The 20025-nt window shown below is 34.7% G+C and overlaps 1 protein-coding gene across 1 annotated transcript; it reads right to left on the bottom strand.

Moving 5' to 3' along the window:
- Positions 1-5309: 5309 nt before the first annotated feature.
- On the bottom strand, positions 5310-12051 carry LOC103431621 (casein kinase II subunit alpha). The gene is made up of 10 exons (XM_008369788.4): positions 11581-12051; positions 11312-11441; positions 10653-10847; positions 8937-9094; positions 8028-8118; positions 7174-7239; positions 6855-6937; positions 6706-6769; positions 6556-6624; positions 5310-5701 (listed from the first exon to the last, which is right to left on the bottom strand). The coding sequence occupies exons 1-10, from the start codon at positions 11937-11939 to the stop codon at positions 5642-5644; spliced, it is 1275 nt and encodes a 424-aa protein (XP_008368010.3). The 5' UTR covers positions 11940-12051; the 3' UTR covers positions 5310-5641.
- Positions 12052-20025: the final 7974 nt, after the last annotated feature.

Below are 20025 nucleotides of genomic sequence, written 5' to 3'. Positions count from 1 at the left end.
TGACAATTCATTTTTGCGTGAAGATAGTGATTGGTGATGCAGTTCGCTGACTACCTGCACTACAACCTTCATCAATCTCTTACTAAAAGACGGCTCAAACCTCACACCCATGTAGAACTCTGGTAAGCTTGTCAAAAGATTATGCTCCTAACATTCTTGTCTGAATCGATATGAATTGGGTGTACACTTCAGCCGAGTCGATCCTTCGTGAATTCCTTACTGATTAAGTGAGAAACCAGGTCGAGAAGGCTAAAAGAACACTCAAGAATTTGAGGGTCAAAACAAGTCCAAGGATAATTCGTACTTCACAACTCTTATGAGGAATTTCAATTTCCATTGGTCGCAACCCCTTTTTGGAAATTGATGAGAATAACGTCTTGTATCGAGAAGTCTCCCAAGAAAACTATTTAATCTAAATGAAAACAACGCTCGAAGAATTTATTGTACAATTGACAATCAAGGTTTAGCGAACTTGACCTCGTGATTGGAGTAAGCGAGAATGCTAACGATAGAACAATCATTGAGGACTTATTCTAAAGATCCACATGAATTTCCTTAGCGGGAACAAGTCCGAGGACACTGATTCGATCCCACCAAACCACCATTAACTAAGCTTCGTAACAACTAGCACTTACTTGCTTTCTCCAACATGCACTTCAAATGTTTCGAGCAATTTCCATATATGTATGACTCTGCTCGCTATTCCAAGGGAACACATGTCACAATGTACATCACCAATTTGGATCTCCAAAGTTAAACCACTTAAATTTTTCCATTTCACCGTAGATATGACTCTGCCCGCCATTCCTAAGGAATGTATGTCATAGAGTGGCATCATCGTTTTGGGTCTCCTGTTGGTCTTAACCAACTCATACCACGAAGATTTTTCGTTTCCCAAAACTTCTATGTAGATCCGACTCTGCCCGCAATTCCCAGGGAACGCATGCTCCAGAGTATCATCCTATGTTGAAAGTCGTCTAACAATCCAACTTGTCACCGATGAGTTACAATCTCGACAAGAGTTTATTCTTCTTCCATAAGATGTGACTATTCATGCAGTGTAAGGGTTGCACAACCGTGAAAAGACAACAAATTCGAAAGTCGTGATATCCAAATGATGTCATGACCGACACACTACTAAAGTAACAGAAGGTCCTAAGTATGCTCTGAACAACCATGCTCTAATACCAAATTGACACGCCCAACCCTGATATTCTCCCAAACACCAAGGTAGACATGTGTTGGCCAACACCCGAATGTGACAAAGCCATGTTAAGATGCATGAGAAATAATAAATATAATGTTATGCAATTGAGGAACGTGTTCAGAGCATACAACTAATCTAGAACACTAAAAAGAAATAATATAAAATTGAATGAACAAATGAGTGAGTCATACATTGAGATGACTCGAAGATACCAATGCGAGAGTGCCTTGACGCCGGGATTATACGCCTCGATTCTAAGTCCTAAGGGGGTGCAAGACAAAAATGAGTGGATCAAGTTGATATATATATATATATATATATATATATATATAAAATACTGAAACAGTTATCAACATACTAACCCCCAAAGTTTTATGAAAACTCAATAGCATAATATGTAGTAGGTTTTTCGAAAACCCTAGCATGCCATAAAACCTTTATAAAACATATCTCATATATAATGTGCTAACTAGTGGTATCAAATCACCTGTAGGTACTATATTTCTCGGTCCGAAGCCAGTGCATATATCTTTCGGCCGAAAGCCATCTACATATATCTCCCTCGGCCCAAAGCCAAAACAGTGACCACTACATACGCACAAAACATTGAATATAATCTTTCCAACATAAGTACATATATCTCAAAAACATCTTCATAGTATATAGTCATCTATCATATATACTATAAAGAAGTGTAAAAATATGTTTATAAATAGTATATAGTCATCCATCATATATACTATAAAGAACAATAGTTCGATAAAGTATGGTATTCCAAAATATTCTTAATAAAGCATGATAATCATAAAATGTAAATATAATTTACTCATAAAACGTAACCATTAAACCATGTTTTTCATGTATGCATTTCAACTATTAAAACATGCATTTTAGAAATGGTCCACTCACAGGTAGTCCGTCGTTGAAGAGCCGTACGAAATAGGAATGACGGAATCGTCGCTAATATTCGTACCTCAGCACGTAAAAGATCCAATTAATAAAACTATATTCAAATGATTGAATTTGGAAAAACGGACATAAAAACAGATTCAGGACACTGAAATTAGCCTAGGACGGGTCCCAGACAAGACCCGAAAAAGTAAACCCAAAAGTCAACGTTGACTGGTCAATGTTCAACGGTCAAAGTCAATGGTCAGTGTTGACCAAAGTCAACAGGTCAAACCAGGTTAGTCAAACGGGTCAGGTCACCAGGTTTAGGGCTTAGGGTTTGGACTTGGGTTAGGGTTAGGTTTAAGTGGGTTGAGCTTTAGGTTAAAAGGTTAATACGTTTAAAGGTTGGGCCCGGGTTAGAGCCGAGTTACAAGGCCCATGGGTTTGGGTCACAAGGGTGATGGGTTGGGCTAAAGGCATGTGGGTTTTAGGTTGGGTTCAAAGGACTTGGGTCGAGTTGACCTGTTTTTAGGCCAATGAATTGGCCGATTTCTGGACACCACTTCAAACGCCCATAACTTCTTCGTTACTCAATCAAATCAAGTTATTCAAAAGTTAAAATGTAGTTAGGAATATGGAGAAGAGATTCATATGAAGTGGGGACCGAGTGGTGGCCAGAGTTTGCCGGAAAATGGCCTGATAGATGGCCAAACGACCACAGCTTGGAAATTTCCATATTTGCACATTTACTTTCCTTGAGCTTTTCTGAGTTCCTACACCACCAAAACCATCCAAAAACTTACTAACAGTGAACCTAGACATGATCTACAATGATAGGGACCAATTTCGAGGCTTACCTTCGTCGGAAATGGCGAGAAATCGGCGAAGAAGTTCCTTGAACAATGCAGCTTGGGGTGAGTTTTTTAATGGTTTTTCTTCTATTTTCTTGGTTCAAGAACTCGTAGGGACAATGAGGGAAGGTTGTGGTGTAGTCTAGGTTGTTGTTGTGTGTTGTTGTTTTAGTGAAAACCCTCTAAGAGGGTTGGTTTTTGAGAAAGAGATGAAAGGGTCGAGAATGAGGGAGAGAGATGAGAGAGTTGTGAGAGATAGAGTTGTGAGGGAAGAGAGAGAGAGATGATGGATTTGGGCCCGGGGGACAAAATTGAGGGTGAGCCCCTTGGGCACACCAATTAAGACCAAAAGCAATCTCATTTCAAAATATCTGGTCCAAAGTGAAAATTTATGAAAATACCCTTCCGTTCCATAATTTTCGAGACGAGTTTTTACAAATGCCCCTCAATCTAAATTTGGATTAGACATATGATGATGTCCTTTCACTTTCTATTACTTAGTGTAGAATATTAGAGGGATTTTTGTCTTTTCAGGATCAATAATAATCTCCCTCTATTTATTTTTTCCCTTTCTTTTTCAAGTTTAACCAAAATGTCTATAGAATTAATAGGAAGGGATTTTCGATGGTGCTTTGGATTATCAAATATGTTAAGCTTTTAAATGATTAGATTTTAGTTAAAAATAAAAACCAATCAAGGTCTAACTTATTACTTTTTAGAGTCTCTTATATTCTGAAATTTTTTACTATTAGATCTAAGTTATTATTATATTCAAGAAAATTAGAATTAGATGCCTCATTTTAGACTTTTGTAGACTAAACATTATGCTTTTTGAGTTTTTGATTAAGATTTTGAAACATTTAATTAAGATACTCAGACTTGAACTACTTCAGATCAATTGAAATTAATTTAGATTTAAATATCTGCTATATATTTTAAATAATTTCAACTATATTTAAGCCTAAAAATTTAAACTTTTCAAATCTAAATGTACACCCATGCCAAATGGACACGTACCAACATTAAATGAAAACGTACCAACCCTGAATTAAAACGTACCCAATTATAAACTATATTGAAATGAATATTCATCTTTTTGGAATGTTTAAAAATATGTTTGATTCATACACAATGATCTAGGTAGTCTTGTTTTTTGATTGATAAGTCTCTGGAACAACTTTTAGTTGATCGGAGATAAATCCTTATTATTGTAAATAATGCTAAATAATAATGATAAATCATATAATTTTGAATTAACAAAAAACTATTGTCTATTGGTTAATGACTCTTTCTATAAAAAAAATAACTAATTACAGTAATTAAACTTTTACATTGTTAACTACTCTTTCTATAAAAAAAATAATAATTAAAGTAATTCCTCATTATTAGGACAAAAGTAATAAAACTTATGTTTTGAAAACAAACGTATCAAAAATTCAAATGTACCAAAAATTAAATGTACCAAAAATTCAAATGTACCAAGAAGCCAAATGTACCAAAAATTCAAATGTACCAAGTAACTAAATGTACCATTATAATCAAACGTACCGATATAACTAAACGTACCTAACAACGAGTTTTGTTGCATTCTATTTAATTTACTAAAATAAATATTTTAATAAAAAATAAAAAAATCTTAAATCATCATAATAAGAGATGCATAAAAATAGGAGGAAAACGGGGAATGCTAATGTGAACAAACTTCTAATGAAATAAAATTAAATAAAATTAAAGTACCAGAACTGTGGGCCAATGTTTAATCAAATTTGCAAAATGAATAGAAGTTTAGTCCATGACATTTAAAAACGATGCGTCTATATTAAAACGTCCCTATATTTAATCAAGAATATAAAGGCCAAAAACTCTACAATATATTAATATCTCGAAGCATATTACACGTATATAATTAAATTGGACAGATCATATAAACTACTATATATGAAGAAGTTGACTATAATACATGATGTTGAGTATAGAATGACCATTGAACCTACCATAGATGTGCAAATTAAATTGGACTACAATATTAGTTTCTCTCTTCATGTATATATAGGGCAACATTATACCGAATACACGTACTTTATGGTTCTAGATAAAACGATTCCCAGTTAACAACTGTACATAAGAATGCATGTGCAAGCAGAACTGATTGCAATGTATACAGATATGTATGTATAAATAGAGGTCAACAAGTTTTTTACGGAAGCGGTTTCCCCAAATGACAAGGATGACCATTATGTTGCACAATCGAAAGAAAAATAGCCATTTGCCTACGTAATGAATTAATTTGCTTCTTCCAAGTTGCAGGTACACAGACTTTCTAATTTCCTTTTCATTGATACAGTTACAGCATGTACGAATGATCATCACAATGAACATCTTTTCATTGATTGAAGAGGAATGGAGTAAATCAAATTACACAATCCAGCCGGAAATCAGATTACAAATGCATACACAAGTTTGAGCCACACATGACAAGGTCAACAAGCAAGTCCCGCAAAAATCTAATAAATCGAAATTCAAGTATTACGGTCAAAATGAACCAACAAGAAAGAAGTCTTATAACAACGCAAACGCTTGCAAACCCTGCATCTGAACTCAACCACCACAATAAAAACTGAGGTAAGATTACAGAGGGAGGATCCAACCGAGTGCGACACACAGCATGATTCGACAAGCATCAGAACTCAATTTACTGGGTGCGAGTCCGGCTGCTTTCTGCATTTCTAATCGGGTAGAAATAAGGATGGGCCTGCATCACGTAAAAAAGGTTATTTTGTCATTACCACACAATGAGCATGGTGCCCATGTTACAGGGATTAAGACTGTTCAAAGCATGCCTCCTTGAAAAGCCCTGATGTTCTTTCCCAGTAATGAGCATCCTATTGATATGAACATCCACTCCAATTTGGTACACCATTACTTTTTCCTCACATGCTTGGTAGATGGACACAACTGTAATGCTTATTGTTTATGCCCAGTAATGGAAAGGAAAATCATCTCAACGAGTGATGCTACTTTCAAATGACAAGCAATTACGAAACCAGTACAAATTATGTTTCTCTTTTGGTTGGAGGAAAAGATATAAACCTGTTCTGTTAGCCACACAAACACCAAAAGGTTATACCTTTCATCTCAATGTCAAAATAACCATATAATACTAGCATTCTACTCATTCGTCATTCACAGATTAGTTGGTATTATATGGTTAGTTTGACAGTGAGCTGAAGTCTAACCCTTTGCTGTAAACAATGGCTACCAAAAGAAAAAAGATAAAAGCTTCATAAAAATTTCTATTTGTTTGGTAATTGCTTGTCATTGGAAAGTAGTAGTACCTCTGAAATGATTCTGTCCATTAATGTGAAGGAAACGCTAAAGCTTCAGTTCCTACCATCTCTCATATGAGGAAGAAGTGAAAGTGTAACAAGTTGAACTGGAAGTATAAACAAATATGGGCTTCTGACTCTCTGTAAGGAGTAGAAACAGCCAGTCCAAATCTACAAGTTTACTGATTGTGGACCCTATCGGGCAGGGACCAAGCAGCGCTAGACCCTACTTAGGGTCGTGCTTTGAATAGTCTGGGTTGAGGAAGAACTAGGATTTTACCATTGCTTCTTTTGCAGTTGGTCTTTCCTGGTGATCATAGTGCAACAACTTGTCTACAAAGTCAAGCGCCTACAGAAAATGACACCAGAAGAAATTTAGACTAAGGAAAACTCATTGCAAGTAGTATTAAAGACAATGACAGGAATTTACCTCAGGAACTGCTAAGTGCTGATTATCAACATTAATGAATTTTGTCCATGGTTTCCTGCTATGCCTGCATCAGAAAGTTTTTTAAGGAAAAAAAAGTCAGCATAGCAGGTAACAGAGGAATAAGAAACAAATTATGAGAGAACACCTACCTCCCAACTAGAGCTGCAAGGTGTGGGTCTAATTCTATGCGGTACTTGTGTAGATAAGCGTTTAATTCATCTGTCCCAAGTACCTGTTGCAGTAGAAAATTCCAAGACGTCAGATTTCAATTGCTCTTTCTTCTTTTGAAAACAACACTAAATTATGATAAAGCACGCACAGACACACATTTGTTATATGAATTGAATATACTCCAAACCATACACAACATAAAAATCTTTTTAACAGAGTAAAGCATATGATTAATTGTTTTTCAGTATAATAAATACAACAGGAAGCGACAGAAAACTTTCTTATAAGAATGAATACCTTTGCTATTTTGACTAGCTGGTCATAGTTATCATGCCCATAGAAGAATGGCTCCTTACGAAATATCTGTACAGCACAAGGCTCAAGAATAAGCATCAGAAGAGAGTATCACATACTTTGACACGGTATCAAATTTTGAACCTCCTTGCCATCTGTCACCCATGGATAAGTAGGCAAGCAGATCAAGATCACTGTCCATGGATAACTAAGAAGAAGAAAAAAAAGTTCCATCCTTCCCATCTCAATACTCATTTTGGGACACAAAACCTATTTCTGATATTTCATCATCCCTAGCAAATGCACAATCATTTTATCAGGGGATGATTCTGGGCTGGATGGGGATAACCAAGATTACACAACACTTGATATTTCCAGGCCAAAATACCAGCATAACCAGTGTTCTAAAATCCCCGCCTAGGAGCTAGGCAGTTGGCCACCGCCACGACGTTTAAAAAAGAAAGGCCGCCTTGATCGTCTAGGTCGCAACTCTCACATAGACAGAAAATAGATAACTTCCATTTGCATTTTATTTTTTCAATAGATTGTAAGAGACTTGTTGGATACTTGTTTGAACACTCATTATATCCTTGTTCCCAATGTTTTCAATATGTTCTAGTACATTATGATTTATATGTCATTCTATTTTGCAATTTATGTATCCCAATACAATTATGTATTCTTTTAAGTATAAGTAGACATCTATTTATATATTATATAATAAACTTAATTACAATTAAAAAAAAACTGCCTAGTGCTGTTTAGAACCTTGAGCATAACCATAGTCAGTGCAGGAGTATCTGATATCTATAGGGGTGCTTAGTAGTTAATAGAACAGAATAGATGGGAATGCTCACCATTCCAGCTAACATACAACCGAGACTCCACAAGTCTAAAGAATAATCATAATCTTGTAAATCAACAAGAAGTTCAGGACCTTTGAAATACCTGCAACCAAATGTGGATGGGGAAAGAGTAAGACAAATTTAAAGAAATTTGGATAAACCAAATTTAAAGCAAAAAGGTGTCTCATGATCATTTACATTTATGAGTTGTAGTCAAACCATAAACATGAAACAGGACTCCTGATGCTAACGGCAGGTAGCTAATGAGAATTCAATTTAAAGCATAATGTTGCACATATAATGCAAATAGAAACTAAAAAGTGTCCCCTTCATTGTGCATCTGTCTGCTTCTTTACTATTGCTCCTCTGTTCCCAAATACTTCCCAAATAAATTGCAGGTATGATTTTGCCCTAATGTCACACATTTTCCCTTCAGACCATACCACATCATCTTAATCCAAAATACCACCTCAAGTCAGTTAACTTTCAACCCCTCCTTTGTAAAAGAAAGGTAATAACAGGTTAGCCTCTTATTGATAATAGTCCAACTCCTGGTTATATTTCAGCATATATAACTTTACATCACCGCGTGCTTCAAAATTTACAGCGTGCAACATGCTTCAGGCATCTCAAGAACTATAACACATTAGTTTTTCAGCATGAGATCCATGATTTACAATTTCCTGTAATCTGTATTTAAAGTATGCATACAATGTCTTGTCATAGCCAAACAAGGAATTGAACAGGTCCTTTGCAAATTGCAATCCAAAATTACATGAAGCCCATAAGGGCACTAAGGCACGAGGTTTAAAACATAGTAAACCCACAATAAAATTAAGTTATGGAAGTTTCAGATAACAATATATGGAATGTGACAAATCTTGATGTGTTTTGTGAAGTAGAATATCAAATGAAAATAACCTTGAAGCAACCCGAACATTATATTCCTTCTCAGGATGATAAAACTCGGCAAGGCCCCAATCTATAAGGCGAAGCTTACGCTGCTCATGATCAATCATAACATTATGGGGCTTCACATCTCGATGCATAATACCTTGTGAGTGGCAATAATCTAAAGCCTACAAAGAGATCAATAGAAGACCGAGTTAGCGGATCTTACAAGCCGAGGAACTTTACCTTTGAGCTAGAAAATGAAAGTGCACACTTTGAGCATTAAGCACAGAACATAGAACTGCATCAACAACAACCTGGCCCTTGGTACCAGTTGGTTCAACCAGAAACTGAAAATATTTAACAAAGATCATAAGAGACCTCAAATTTTAAATTCAAGATTGTATAGAATTAAGGCCCGATTGCCTCAAGTATGAAGAGATGAATCTTCCCTTCCTTCTTTTTCAATGGTTTTGTCCTACATAACTCCTGTGAGTTGAATTGTTCCACCTTTCAGTGTCTATTAATAGAACCTTATGCTTGGGATAATTGAGAAATAAGCATCTGAATGAACTTCTACTTTAGTATACGGACAGTAGATTTCAAGATCCAACCTAAAGTTCACCAATAAAAAGATCCAACCTAAAGAACATTTAAGATACGAAAGAAGATTCAAAAAGGATGCTGCCTGTATCTGAGTCCTATAGGGGGCTCAATCCATGACTTCTAAGTAGTAAAACTATAACCGTTCAGCATTCTCTTACAATACTCTCATAATCACAAGCAGAAAGGTATACCCCATCTTGTAAATTTCATTGAAACTCTTAGTGTTAGTCACTTTGAAGACAATATGCTTTCTCCTTGCTTATTGGGATCATCTACCTTTGTCAATATTTTCTTCCAACCAAATTTGTGGGTGAAGATTAAGGATCACTATAATCTCGTGAACCCAAGGCCCCAGAGGGGAAAACCTGCCCTAATGTCGCAGATTTGGGGGAATAAATAGCAACTGAAGTGGGGTGGTAAATCCCACCTCACATTCAGGGCAGGATAGGGATGGCAAACTCCAAATCACATATGCTAATTCCAATATTTAACTTTTGCTATTTTATGATGTACATAGTTACTCAAGTATTGTGTGTAAAATGTATTATATTATGTTAGGGTTGTAAAAATGTATTTCATTTTTATTTGTCTAATAGCCAAAAAAAAAATTTAGGAAACGGTGGCAATGAGGAGGGGTTAATATTATTGCAGGGCAGGGTGGGGAATTTCTGTATTCTTTAAAAAAACAAGGCAAGTGTGGGGATGAGGATTGAGAATGGAAACGGAGATGCCTAAGCTAGACCATCCCACCTTGTTTCCAACCCTGGTGGACATGCATAAAGGTGAGCAAAGTACCTAGGCCATTCCCCAAAAGAACATAAACTAACTAGCAGCCAGCCAAATAAATCCTAGATCTGTACTGCAACCCAAACTTATTTCTAGTGTAAAGTGAGAAACAAAAATTGCACAGAAGAAAAATGCAGTGAAGTTACCAGTCCCAACCCATCACTCCCAAAGAGAAAGAAATCAATCTTTTTTAGGCCTTGAAAAGAAACTGACCTTTCAAACCTTGCAAATGTAAACAATTACCTCAGTTTAAACCTCACATCATTATGGACATCTAATTCATGTTTCTTCTAAGGGAATTAAAGTCTCACAACTCGTCATTTAGAAATTGCAGAACCAAAACAGCAAGCTTACCTTGAGAAGTTCATAGATGTAATATCGTATGTCAAAGTCTGAGAGCGTCGGATAAAGGACTTTAAAATCTGTATTATTCACATATTCAAATATAAGACTAGGGGTCTTTGATTGCTGGTCTCTGACAATATCAAGCAACTTCACAATATTTGGTCCTCCACAAAGATTCTGCAATATTTTTATCTCCCTCTTAATCTGAATTTACAACCAAACAGAAAGGTAAGTGTCACGGTAGTGATTCAATACAAAGCTCTTGTACAGAAGAGAACTTTTACTTCATATGCCAGGTGCAGTCAAGATTGTTTCTTGGGGTTGGTTAAACCTCCAAATCAAAGTCTTTTTTCGGTTTTCCAGTGAATAGGTTGCACAAAACTTCAGGAAAAACATCATGATAGAATTTCACTCTATACTTATCCTCATTCATTAGCTATCCAACAAATGAAAGAACAGAAAATATACTAACTTCCCACTGTAGGTAACTAATCCTATGAAAACATTAGCTGTATACTAGTAAATAATCCGCGATTACATGAATATAAACCAGGCAGACATGATAACCAGAAACAAACAAATAGAATTACCCAACTGATAAGAACAATGAAATGTCAATCGTTTCGTTACACAGATAAGAAGTTAAAGGAATGTAATTTAGAACTCACCTTCTTCTTTTTAACAGGTTTGAGAATCTTGATAACACATTTTTCGTTATCGGTACAGTGAACCCCCTCAAACACCTCACTGTATTTTCCTCTCCCAACCTTCTTCACCACCTCGTAATCATCCTGCTCCCTGTACAATAATCCCAATTAATTCAGAAAAGCAAAAACATTTATCCCTCAAAATTCAACCTTCCCACCAACCTAAACCAAATTTTCCTCCACTTTCTCACAATCCAAACAAGAAACAGAGAATTTCATCAGTTCGTTACCCCCATTGGACGGTGAGGGACTCGTAGTCCCAGTAATCCTTGGGTCGGATCACGTTGACATCGGCGTAAGTCCTAGCCTTGGAGGGGGCGCCAGGGCGGCGAATCGCTTTACAGATCTTCTGCGCCAGGGTTTCGTGATAAGGATGAAGTGGCCTCGGGGGGCGGTGAAAGGACGTATGGCGGTGAGGGAGCGGAGTCGCTGAGGACGCTATGCAGCGGACGAAAGGCGGCGGGAGCTGGTGGAAGAAGTGGGAGGAGAAGGAGAGAGGAGACGACGGAGGGTGGGGGCGCGCAAGGAAGAGGCAGAGAAGGTTGTGGTGGTGGGAGACGGTGAATTCCAAGGAGGGCCTTATGGCCATCAATCAAATCGCCCAATACAAAAAGTAGGACAGATGCCCAGTCCTTCGCCCTTCTCTCTCTCTCTCTCATTCTTTTTGGTATCACACATTTTTTTTTACATCTTACGTACTCTTTTCAACTTTCGACTATTAAATCGCATAAATTAAAGACACAAATGTGTAAAAAGTAAAATAAAAAATGTGTAAATGAGTGCTATTCACACATTTAATTTGATCTCTCACACATTTTGTTAATTTTTTGTCGTTGATATTTTTTAATTTATTCAATCTAACAATCGAAAATTGAAAAATATATTCATAAGTAAAAATAGTGTGTGAATAGCATTACTCATTAAAATTATGTGATTAAATTCCACATTTAAATTTTAATAAATGGGATTTTGGTACAGCAATTTATGTAGATTTATTAATAGTTTTGATTGCCTAATGACTCAGTGATGAGTAAGGATGATGGATGGACTCTCACAATAATACCCTTCTAACCGAAATATTTAAATTAATACTTTTGCTTTTATGTGGTACGCAGACATAACATAGTATTGTTATATTGACTAGATCGGTTGTGCTATTATAAAAGGAATTTATAATGAAGGGATTTCAAAACTCGTACTTTCGATTTTATGAATGCATAATATTTGACAGTGTAGTGGAAATTTAAAGTCTTTGTTGACTCGATGCATCAAGTCTTCAATTGGGCAGTGGAGTACAAGAAAAAGAGAAAGACTATCACCAACTACTCTTTTAGTAACTTTCTCCTCTTAATATTGGAAATTTAACCCTCATGTTGCACTCAATTAAAATTTTCTTATTTGTTTTATTCACTACCAAATTAACGAAGACCATGTCATTAGTGGCGAATTTATAGAGAGACTTAGGGCTGGTTTGGTATTGATGTGCTTTGAAAAAAAACTGCTATGAGAATAAGTGGTTTGTGCTATGAGAATAAGCGGCTGTGAAATAAATCAGCAGAGTGTTTGGTAAATTTTTTTGTAAAAGTGCTTTTGGAAAGAAAAAAAGTCTGATAGTGGGTCTTTTCATTAAAGGAGCACTGTAGCTCCGTGTGCTTTGAAAAAAAACCAATTTTCCAAAGCTGCAAATAACAGCTTCAGCTTTTTCCTTTAATTTCAGCTTATTCTCACAGCAGCTTCCAAAATAAGCCCTTTTTTTTTTAGTTTACCAAACACCTAAAACCCTCACAGCTTTTTTTCATAGGTGCTTTTTTTTTAAGCACCTCACTCCCAAACCACCCCTTAGGCAGCCCCATGACCCTTTGGCGATCTTGAAACCCTTGCTTGAAATTTTTTGGGGACCTCTCGAGGTCGACGACTGGGCCTCTGGCTCTTTGTTCTAACTCTGCAACGGCATCTTCACATAGAAGGCGACCACGAAAAAAGAAATGACTTTTTTTAAATGACTTAATCCAAAACGAAGGTGATTTGGCCAAATTATATATATATATAGTCTGTTATTGATATGATTATTAATATGTTTTATGTTTGTAACTCGTTTAATTTATTGGAATATGGATGGAGTTTTTGTATATTGGTTAATTGGTATATGTTTTTATGTTTTAATTAATTGTGTGGTGTAGAAATAAGAAGGGGTGTGATGTCCACACACCCTTTTTTACTTCTCACACACCCCTCTAATTTTCGGCCGTCGGATCGGATGAATTGAAGAATATCAACGAACAGAAATTAACAAAGGGTGTGTGAGAAGTAAAATGGGATGTGTGAATAGCACATCCCAATAAGAATTATGGAAAACAAATTTCAAGCCAAAGCCAATATCACCATCTATTAGTTTGGGTAGTTCACGTTCAAGATAAAATGAGTGTCGTATTGCTTGGCATGTTTGAATTCGAATGGTTCATTTGTAACTTGTAACAAAGAAAGCTACTTCGTCTTGCTCAGTTGTATCTTAAAGATTTCACATATCGAGATAGATTGGCACTTGAAGATCAATTTGATATTTATATTCATTTAATAAGTTATGATAACGATTTTTCTCAATTGCGGGGATTAGTGATATTGCTAAAAAAAATGGCAGAGAAAGGGTTGCATTAAACATTTGCATATTATATTGCTTATTGGGTTGACTTTGGTTTTATCAGTTGCAACCTCTTTAGAAAGCATTTTTTCACTATGAATATTAGTAAAGGAAAACTAATGAAAATGACTTGAAAATTTTGAGTTTTAATGATAAGGACAAAATAAAGGGTAAAGTGAATAGTACTAAGATTGACTTTTTAGTGTAAAAATGTGATTTTTCGTTAAAATGAATAGTACCGAGATATTTTCGTTAAAGTTCCCTATTACTAAATACTAATTGTCCACTCCACAACAAAATGAGAGATCAATGGTTGAGTAACATTTTTAGTTGTTTATATTGAGAAAGATGTTTTTTTTTATGTTGGTATTGAAGCTATCATGGAATATTTTCAGACCATGAAACCGCATCATGGATGACTTAATTAGGATTGTGTAGCTTGTAATGTTGTTTTGAGTATGACTTATGAATGAAATGTATTGTCATTTAACTTTTCAATATTGTTTTTGTCTATAAATTTTTTACCTTTAAGATTAGGACCCCTCGAATTTAAAATTATGGGTCCACCATTGTATGTCGTGAGCTAGCCTTCTCATGGTACGAAGCCAATCTTCAAATTAAAATTTTTGTGATCATTAATGTATTTTATTATTGCAAATCATACTAAACAAATAAACTTTACCCTCTGAAGTCTAGAAGGATATAAATTAAATTGTCCTTGTATCATTTTCAAAAGGTCATTTCTTTGCTTCATAGGCCTTGCTCACGCACATAATTGATCTTGCATAATTTAGTATACAAATCGGTCTTGGCCAATCAATTTATTCTAAAATTCATTAAACCCAACATCTTATGGGTTATACAAGTGGTTAAGTTGGGACTGGTCTGCGATTGGTATACTGGCAGGGGATACTCGTCAATTGACCTCGCAAGCACAATATCATAGCGTTAACTATGTTCTCAAGAAATGTAATGGTGTTGCCCATAAACTAGCTAAGTATGCTTTGATTATTGGTTATGAACTAGTTTGGTATGAGGAACCTCTTGGCATCATTTGAGATACTCTCATCAAAGATGTAATGTAATTGTCAATTTATCCAAAAAAAAGTTGGAACGATACAAATGTGATTAATATCGAACCGTTGACCCGATTAAAAAATCTTCATACATGATGACTCTTTGCCAATATACAAGTCTCACTGCGGAATTATGAATCACTTAGTTCCGAAAAAAAGTGACGATATAAAGTATTTCATAACAAAACCTTGTTCTTCATGTTTCCCATTGTTCTTCTTAAAGGGAGAATATTGAGTTTCTTGGCATGAAAATTAAAATTAAAATAACAATTTTGTCACAACATAACCCTTAAAAGGATATTCTAAAATTAGGGTGTGAATCATGCCTTAACTACATAACGAAATATCACAACTAAGACATGAGACATGATGAAAATAGAGCCATCTAATATATTACACTTATTCTTATTAATAAACTAAGTCTTAGTAGCTCAGTAATTCAACACACTTCTTAGGCACACTCAAAACATTTAAGTTGCGTTTGGTATGTGGGAAAGATAGCTGAAGAATGGGAAGTGTTGCCCTTCCGATGTTTGTTAAGTTCAGGCTTGAGAAATAATTTTCTGGCCCATAAGAAATAAGAGGGAGTGAATCTCATCATCCGTTTGATATTCACTTCCCTTCCCCAAGAGAAAAAAAAAACCATTAATTGATATCTTTTTATGACAAATAAGCCTTCATTGACAATTAAAATGCCCCACTATATTTCAGAAAGTGATATTTCCTACTTACTTTCCCACTGCTACCAAACATGAGCGAAGAATTTTGCATTTTCCTTCCCATAGGAAAAAACATGGGAAATCATTTTCCGTGAATTTCTTTCCGCATACCAAATACAGCCTTAAGATTTGATAAGAAGAAACGAGAAAATGACAATTTCTGCTTGGATTTTGTGTTTGTGAGAAAAATGAGAGCGAGAGTCGAGAAAATGAGAGAGAGAGAGAGAGAGAGAGAGCCTTCAAAGTTCTCATTGAGCTTGCTCCTTCTATCCTGCACATTTGCTTGTTCTCCTTAGTCACCAAAGAATATGAACCCTTAAGTTCATCATACCTTCTAAATGAGAGATGAGTGATGGAGCTATAATCGGCCATTAGTGTATAGTTGGGTCCTTCGGCCCTTTTTGTCATTTCTGACTTAATACAAGCCCAATGGGTCCTGAATACCCGAAATTATTTCAGGCCCAAATTGAACGCCTAAACGTTGATATAATTAATTAAAATAATTTAATTTAATCTACAAAGGGAAATGAATATTGTGCCTGATGGTTTGGTAAAGCTGGGTTTTTTTTTTTTTTTTTTTGGATATGGGTTGGATTATGTTGGATGACCATTCTCCTTCAATTGTTGATTTACTTTTAGATGATATTTCCAGGGTTGTTAGGACTCAAGCTATTTGGGTAAGCTCCATGGGCTGATGTTTTTCTTTGTTTAGCGGTTCAGCTTGGGCTTTGGACCCCTTTGTAACAATATATATATATTCGGTATGAGATTGGTTAGGTTTTAATTAGCGAGACATTGAGTGACTAGAACCGCTCAAATTAAAACACATATTTAACTCCCCCTTTAATGAAAACAATTGCAATTGATGCTCACAGACCATGAGCAACTATGTGGGGCTATAACGATTAATGTGATTAGTCCTTGATTAATGATCTTACCTCTTTGACTAGATTAATGGTCTAAGCATTTGTAAAATTGAGCTAAAATCTGAAATAAAATGTAATTGATCTAACGTATGAAACTTGGGTCTATTGACATAATTAATTTATGAGAAATCGAAACCATTTAAATCCAACTAGCCAGCCCATCCTTGGACCATAACAACAAATGGAGCCCTTGAGTCCTTGACCATAAGACAAAAACAACTGGACCACACAGAACCTCTCAATTCTGGGTCAGTAGCAGTACACAACCAATATTCAACCATCAGACCTGGGCCTAACAATTCCTGACACAACCCGATAACCCGACACGATACGACACGAAATTAATAGATGTTCGGGTCGACACGATAACGAATCGGGTCGTTATCGGGTAACCCGATAAGCACCTGTTAAGATAATGGGTTGATTCGGGTATATACGTTGGTAACACAAACACGATAAGCAGAATATTAATTTAATAATTTTATAACCCTAAAAAATACTATAATTATATATATTAAATTAACTATAATAATTATAATAATTATATATACTATAATAATTATACCCCCAAAATATTAACAATAATAATTATATATATATAATTTTAAATTAAATTTTATACCCTTAAAACTATGATAATTATATGTACAAAATAAATAGATTTAAATCTACTTAATAAATATATATATATATACCATTGAACTTGATGGGATACGAATTATACGAAACTAATTTCAACGATCCAACCGTCAAACTTGTTTGTATATGCTTCGAGATTGCATCATTAAATAATCACAAAAAACAAACATTCAGATATCAAGTAACCGAACAAAACTTTTCGACGGTTATAAAACGAAAAATCACGATTTAACGGTTATTTTAACTTCAATTTTTATGATTTTTTACAGCTACACTCCTTGACCCTATATGAATACAATGAATGAATTCGATCTTCAATTTAAAATATTTACACTAGTGGATTTTATTTATACTTAATGAAAGTATGAATAAACTCTTAAGTGTTAGTGAATCTATTGTTTTGATGGGATACGCATTCTACGAAACTAGTTTCAACGATCCAACCGTTAAACATGTTTGTATATACTTCGAGATCGCATATGCCAAAAATTGTAAAAAATAAGCATACAGAGATTAAGTAACCGAACAAAACTTTTCAACGGTTATAAAACGAAAAATCACTCCTTGACCCCGATTTTAACTCCGATTTTGATGATTTTTTACAGCTACACTCATTGACCCTATATGAATACAATGAAAGAATTCGATCGTCAATTTAAAATATTTACACTAGTGGATACCACAAAATCTTATGTTATACTTAATGAAAGTATGAATAAACTCTTAAGTGTTAGTGAATCTATTGTTTTGATGGGATAAGCATTCTATGAAACTAGTTTCAACGATCCAACCGTCAAACATGTTTGTATATACTTCGAGATCGCATTCGCCAAAAATTGCAAAAAACAAACATATAGAGATCAAGTAATGGGATAAAACCTTTCAACGGTTATAAAAACAAAAATCATGATTTAACGGTTATTTTAACTCTGATTTTGATGATTTTTTACAGCTACACTCCTTAAGCCTATATGAATACAATGAATTAATTCGATCTTCAATTTAAAATATTTACACTAGCGGATACCACAAAATCTTATGTTATACTTAATGAAAGTATGCATAAACTCTAAGTGTTAGTGAATCTATTGTTTTGATGGGATAAGCATTCTACAAAACGAGTTTCAACGATTCAACCGTCAAACATGTTTTTATATTCTTCGAGATCTCATACGCCAAAAATTACAAAAAACAAACATTCAGAGATCAAGTAACGGGACAAAACTTTTCGACGGTTATAAAAAGAAAAATCATGATTTAACGGTTATTTTAACTCCGATTTTGATGATTCTTTACAGCTACACTCCTTGACCCTATATGAATACAATGAATGAATTCGATCTTCAATTTAAAATATTTACACTAGTGGATACCACAAAATCTTATGTTATACTTAATGAAATTATGAATAAACTCTTAAATTTTAGTGAATCTATTGTTTTGATGGGATACGCATTCTACGAAACTAGTTTCAACGATCCAACCGTCAAACATGATTCTATATACTTCGAGATTGCATACGCCAAAAATTGCAAAAAACAAAAATATAGAGATCAAGTAATGGGACAAAACATTTCGACGGTTATAAAAAGAAAAATCATGATGTAACGGTTATTTTAACTCCGATTTTGATGATGTTTTTACAGCTACACTCCTTAACCCTATATAAATACAATGAATGAATTCGATCTTCAATTTAAAATATTTACACTAGTACTTAATGAAAGTAAGAATAAACTCTTAAGTGTTAATGAATATATTGTTTTGATGGGATACGCATTATACGAAACTAGTTTCAACGATCCAACCGTCAAACATGTTTGTATATACTTCAAGATCGCATACGCCAAAAATTGTAAAAAATAAACATTCAAAGATCAAGTAACAGGACAAAACTTTTCGACGGTTATAAAACGAAAAATCACGATTTAACGGTTATATTAACTCCGATTTTGATGATTTTTTACAGCTACACTCCTTGACCCTATATGAATACAATGAATGAATTCGATCTTCAATTAAAAAAATTACACTAGTGGATACCTCAAAATCTTATGTTATACTTAATGAAAGTATGAATAAACTATAATAATTATATATATTAATTTAACATTTTTATACCCCTAAAAACTAAAATAATTATATACATATACATATATATATATATATATATATTACATTATGTGTTTTAATGTTTTGAAGTAATATTTATATGGCAAAGTGTGGTATGTGCAAATTTAAGAATATTTTTTTTCTTAACGGGTCATAACAGGTCGGGTCACTTTACCCGTTGGGTAAAGTGACCCGACCTGTTAAGGACATGTTAAGATAACAGGTGTGACACGACACGATCCGTTAAGATAACATGTGTTATACGAAAACGACACGAACACGACAGACACAACCCATTTGCCAGGCCTAATCGGACCACTCACACTTGACCAGAAAAAGCACTAGTCACACATTCATTCAATTTCACACACACATTCATTCAGTCAGGGTGGAGATTCGAGAGTAGGATTCTCTCTCATTTCCTCTCTTTATATAAACGGTTATTATTAAGTTATGTTAACATTTTTGTTTTAAATTTTGTATATAGAAAAAAACAAAAAGAAAGTGTGAAAAGTGGGGAAAGAAGGAGATGAGGAATAAGAGGATAGAGAATTCTATTCCGAAT

Source organism: Malus domestica, chromosome 15 (genome assembly GCF_042453785.1).
Source record: "Malus domestica chromosome 15, GDT2T_hap1".
NCBI classification, from domain to species: domain Eukaryota; kingdom Viridiplantae; phylum Streptophyta; class Magnoliopsida; order Rosales; family Rosaceae; genus Malus; species Malus domestica.
Note: the sequence above shows the minus strand (reverse complement) of the source record. Positions and strands in the feature narration are given on the sequence as shown.

Excerpts from the sequence above, each read along its gene's own strand:
- LOC103431621 (XM_008369788.4), bottom strand. The coding sequence starts at position 11,939 with ATGGCCATAAGGCCCTCCTTGGAATTCACCGTCTCCCACCACCACAAC. Across the intron at positions 7,240-8,027 it reads GTTGTATGTTAGCTGGAATG|ATATTTCGTAAGGAGCCATT; the intron begins GTGAGCATTCCC and ends TGTGCTGTACAG. Across the intron at positions 6,938-7,173 it reads AGCTAGTCAAAATAGCAAAG|GTACTTGGGACAGATGAATT; the intron begins GTATTCATTCTT and ends CTACTGCAACAG.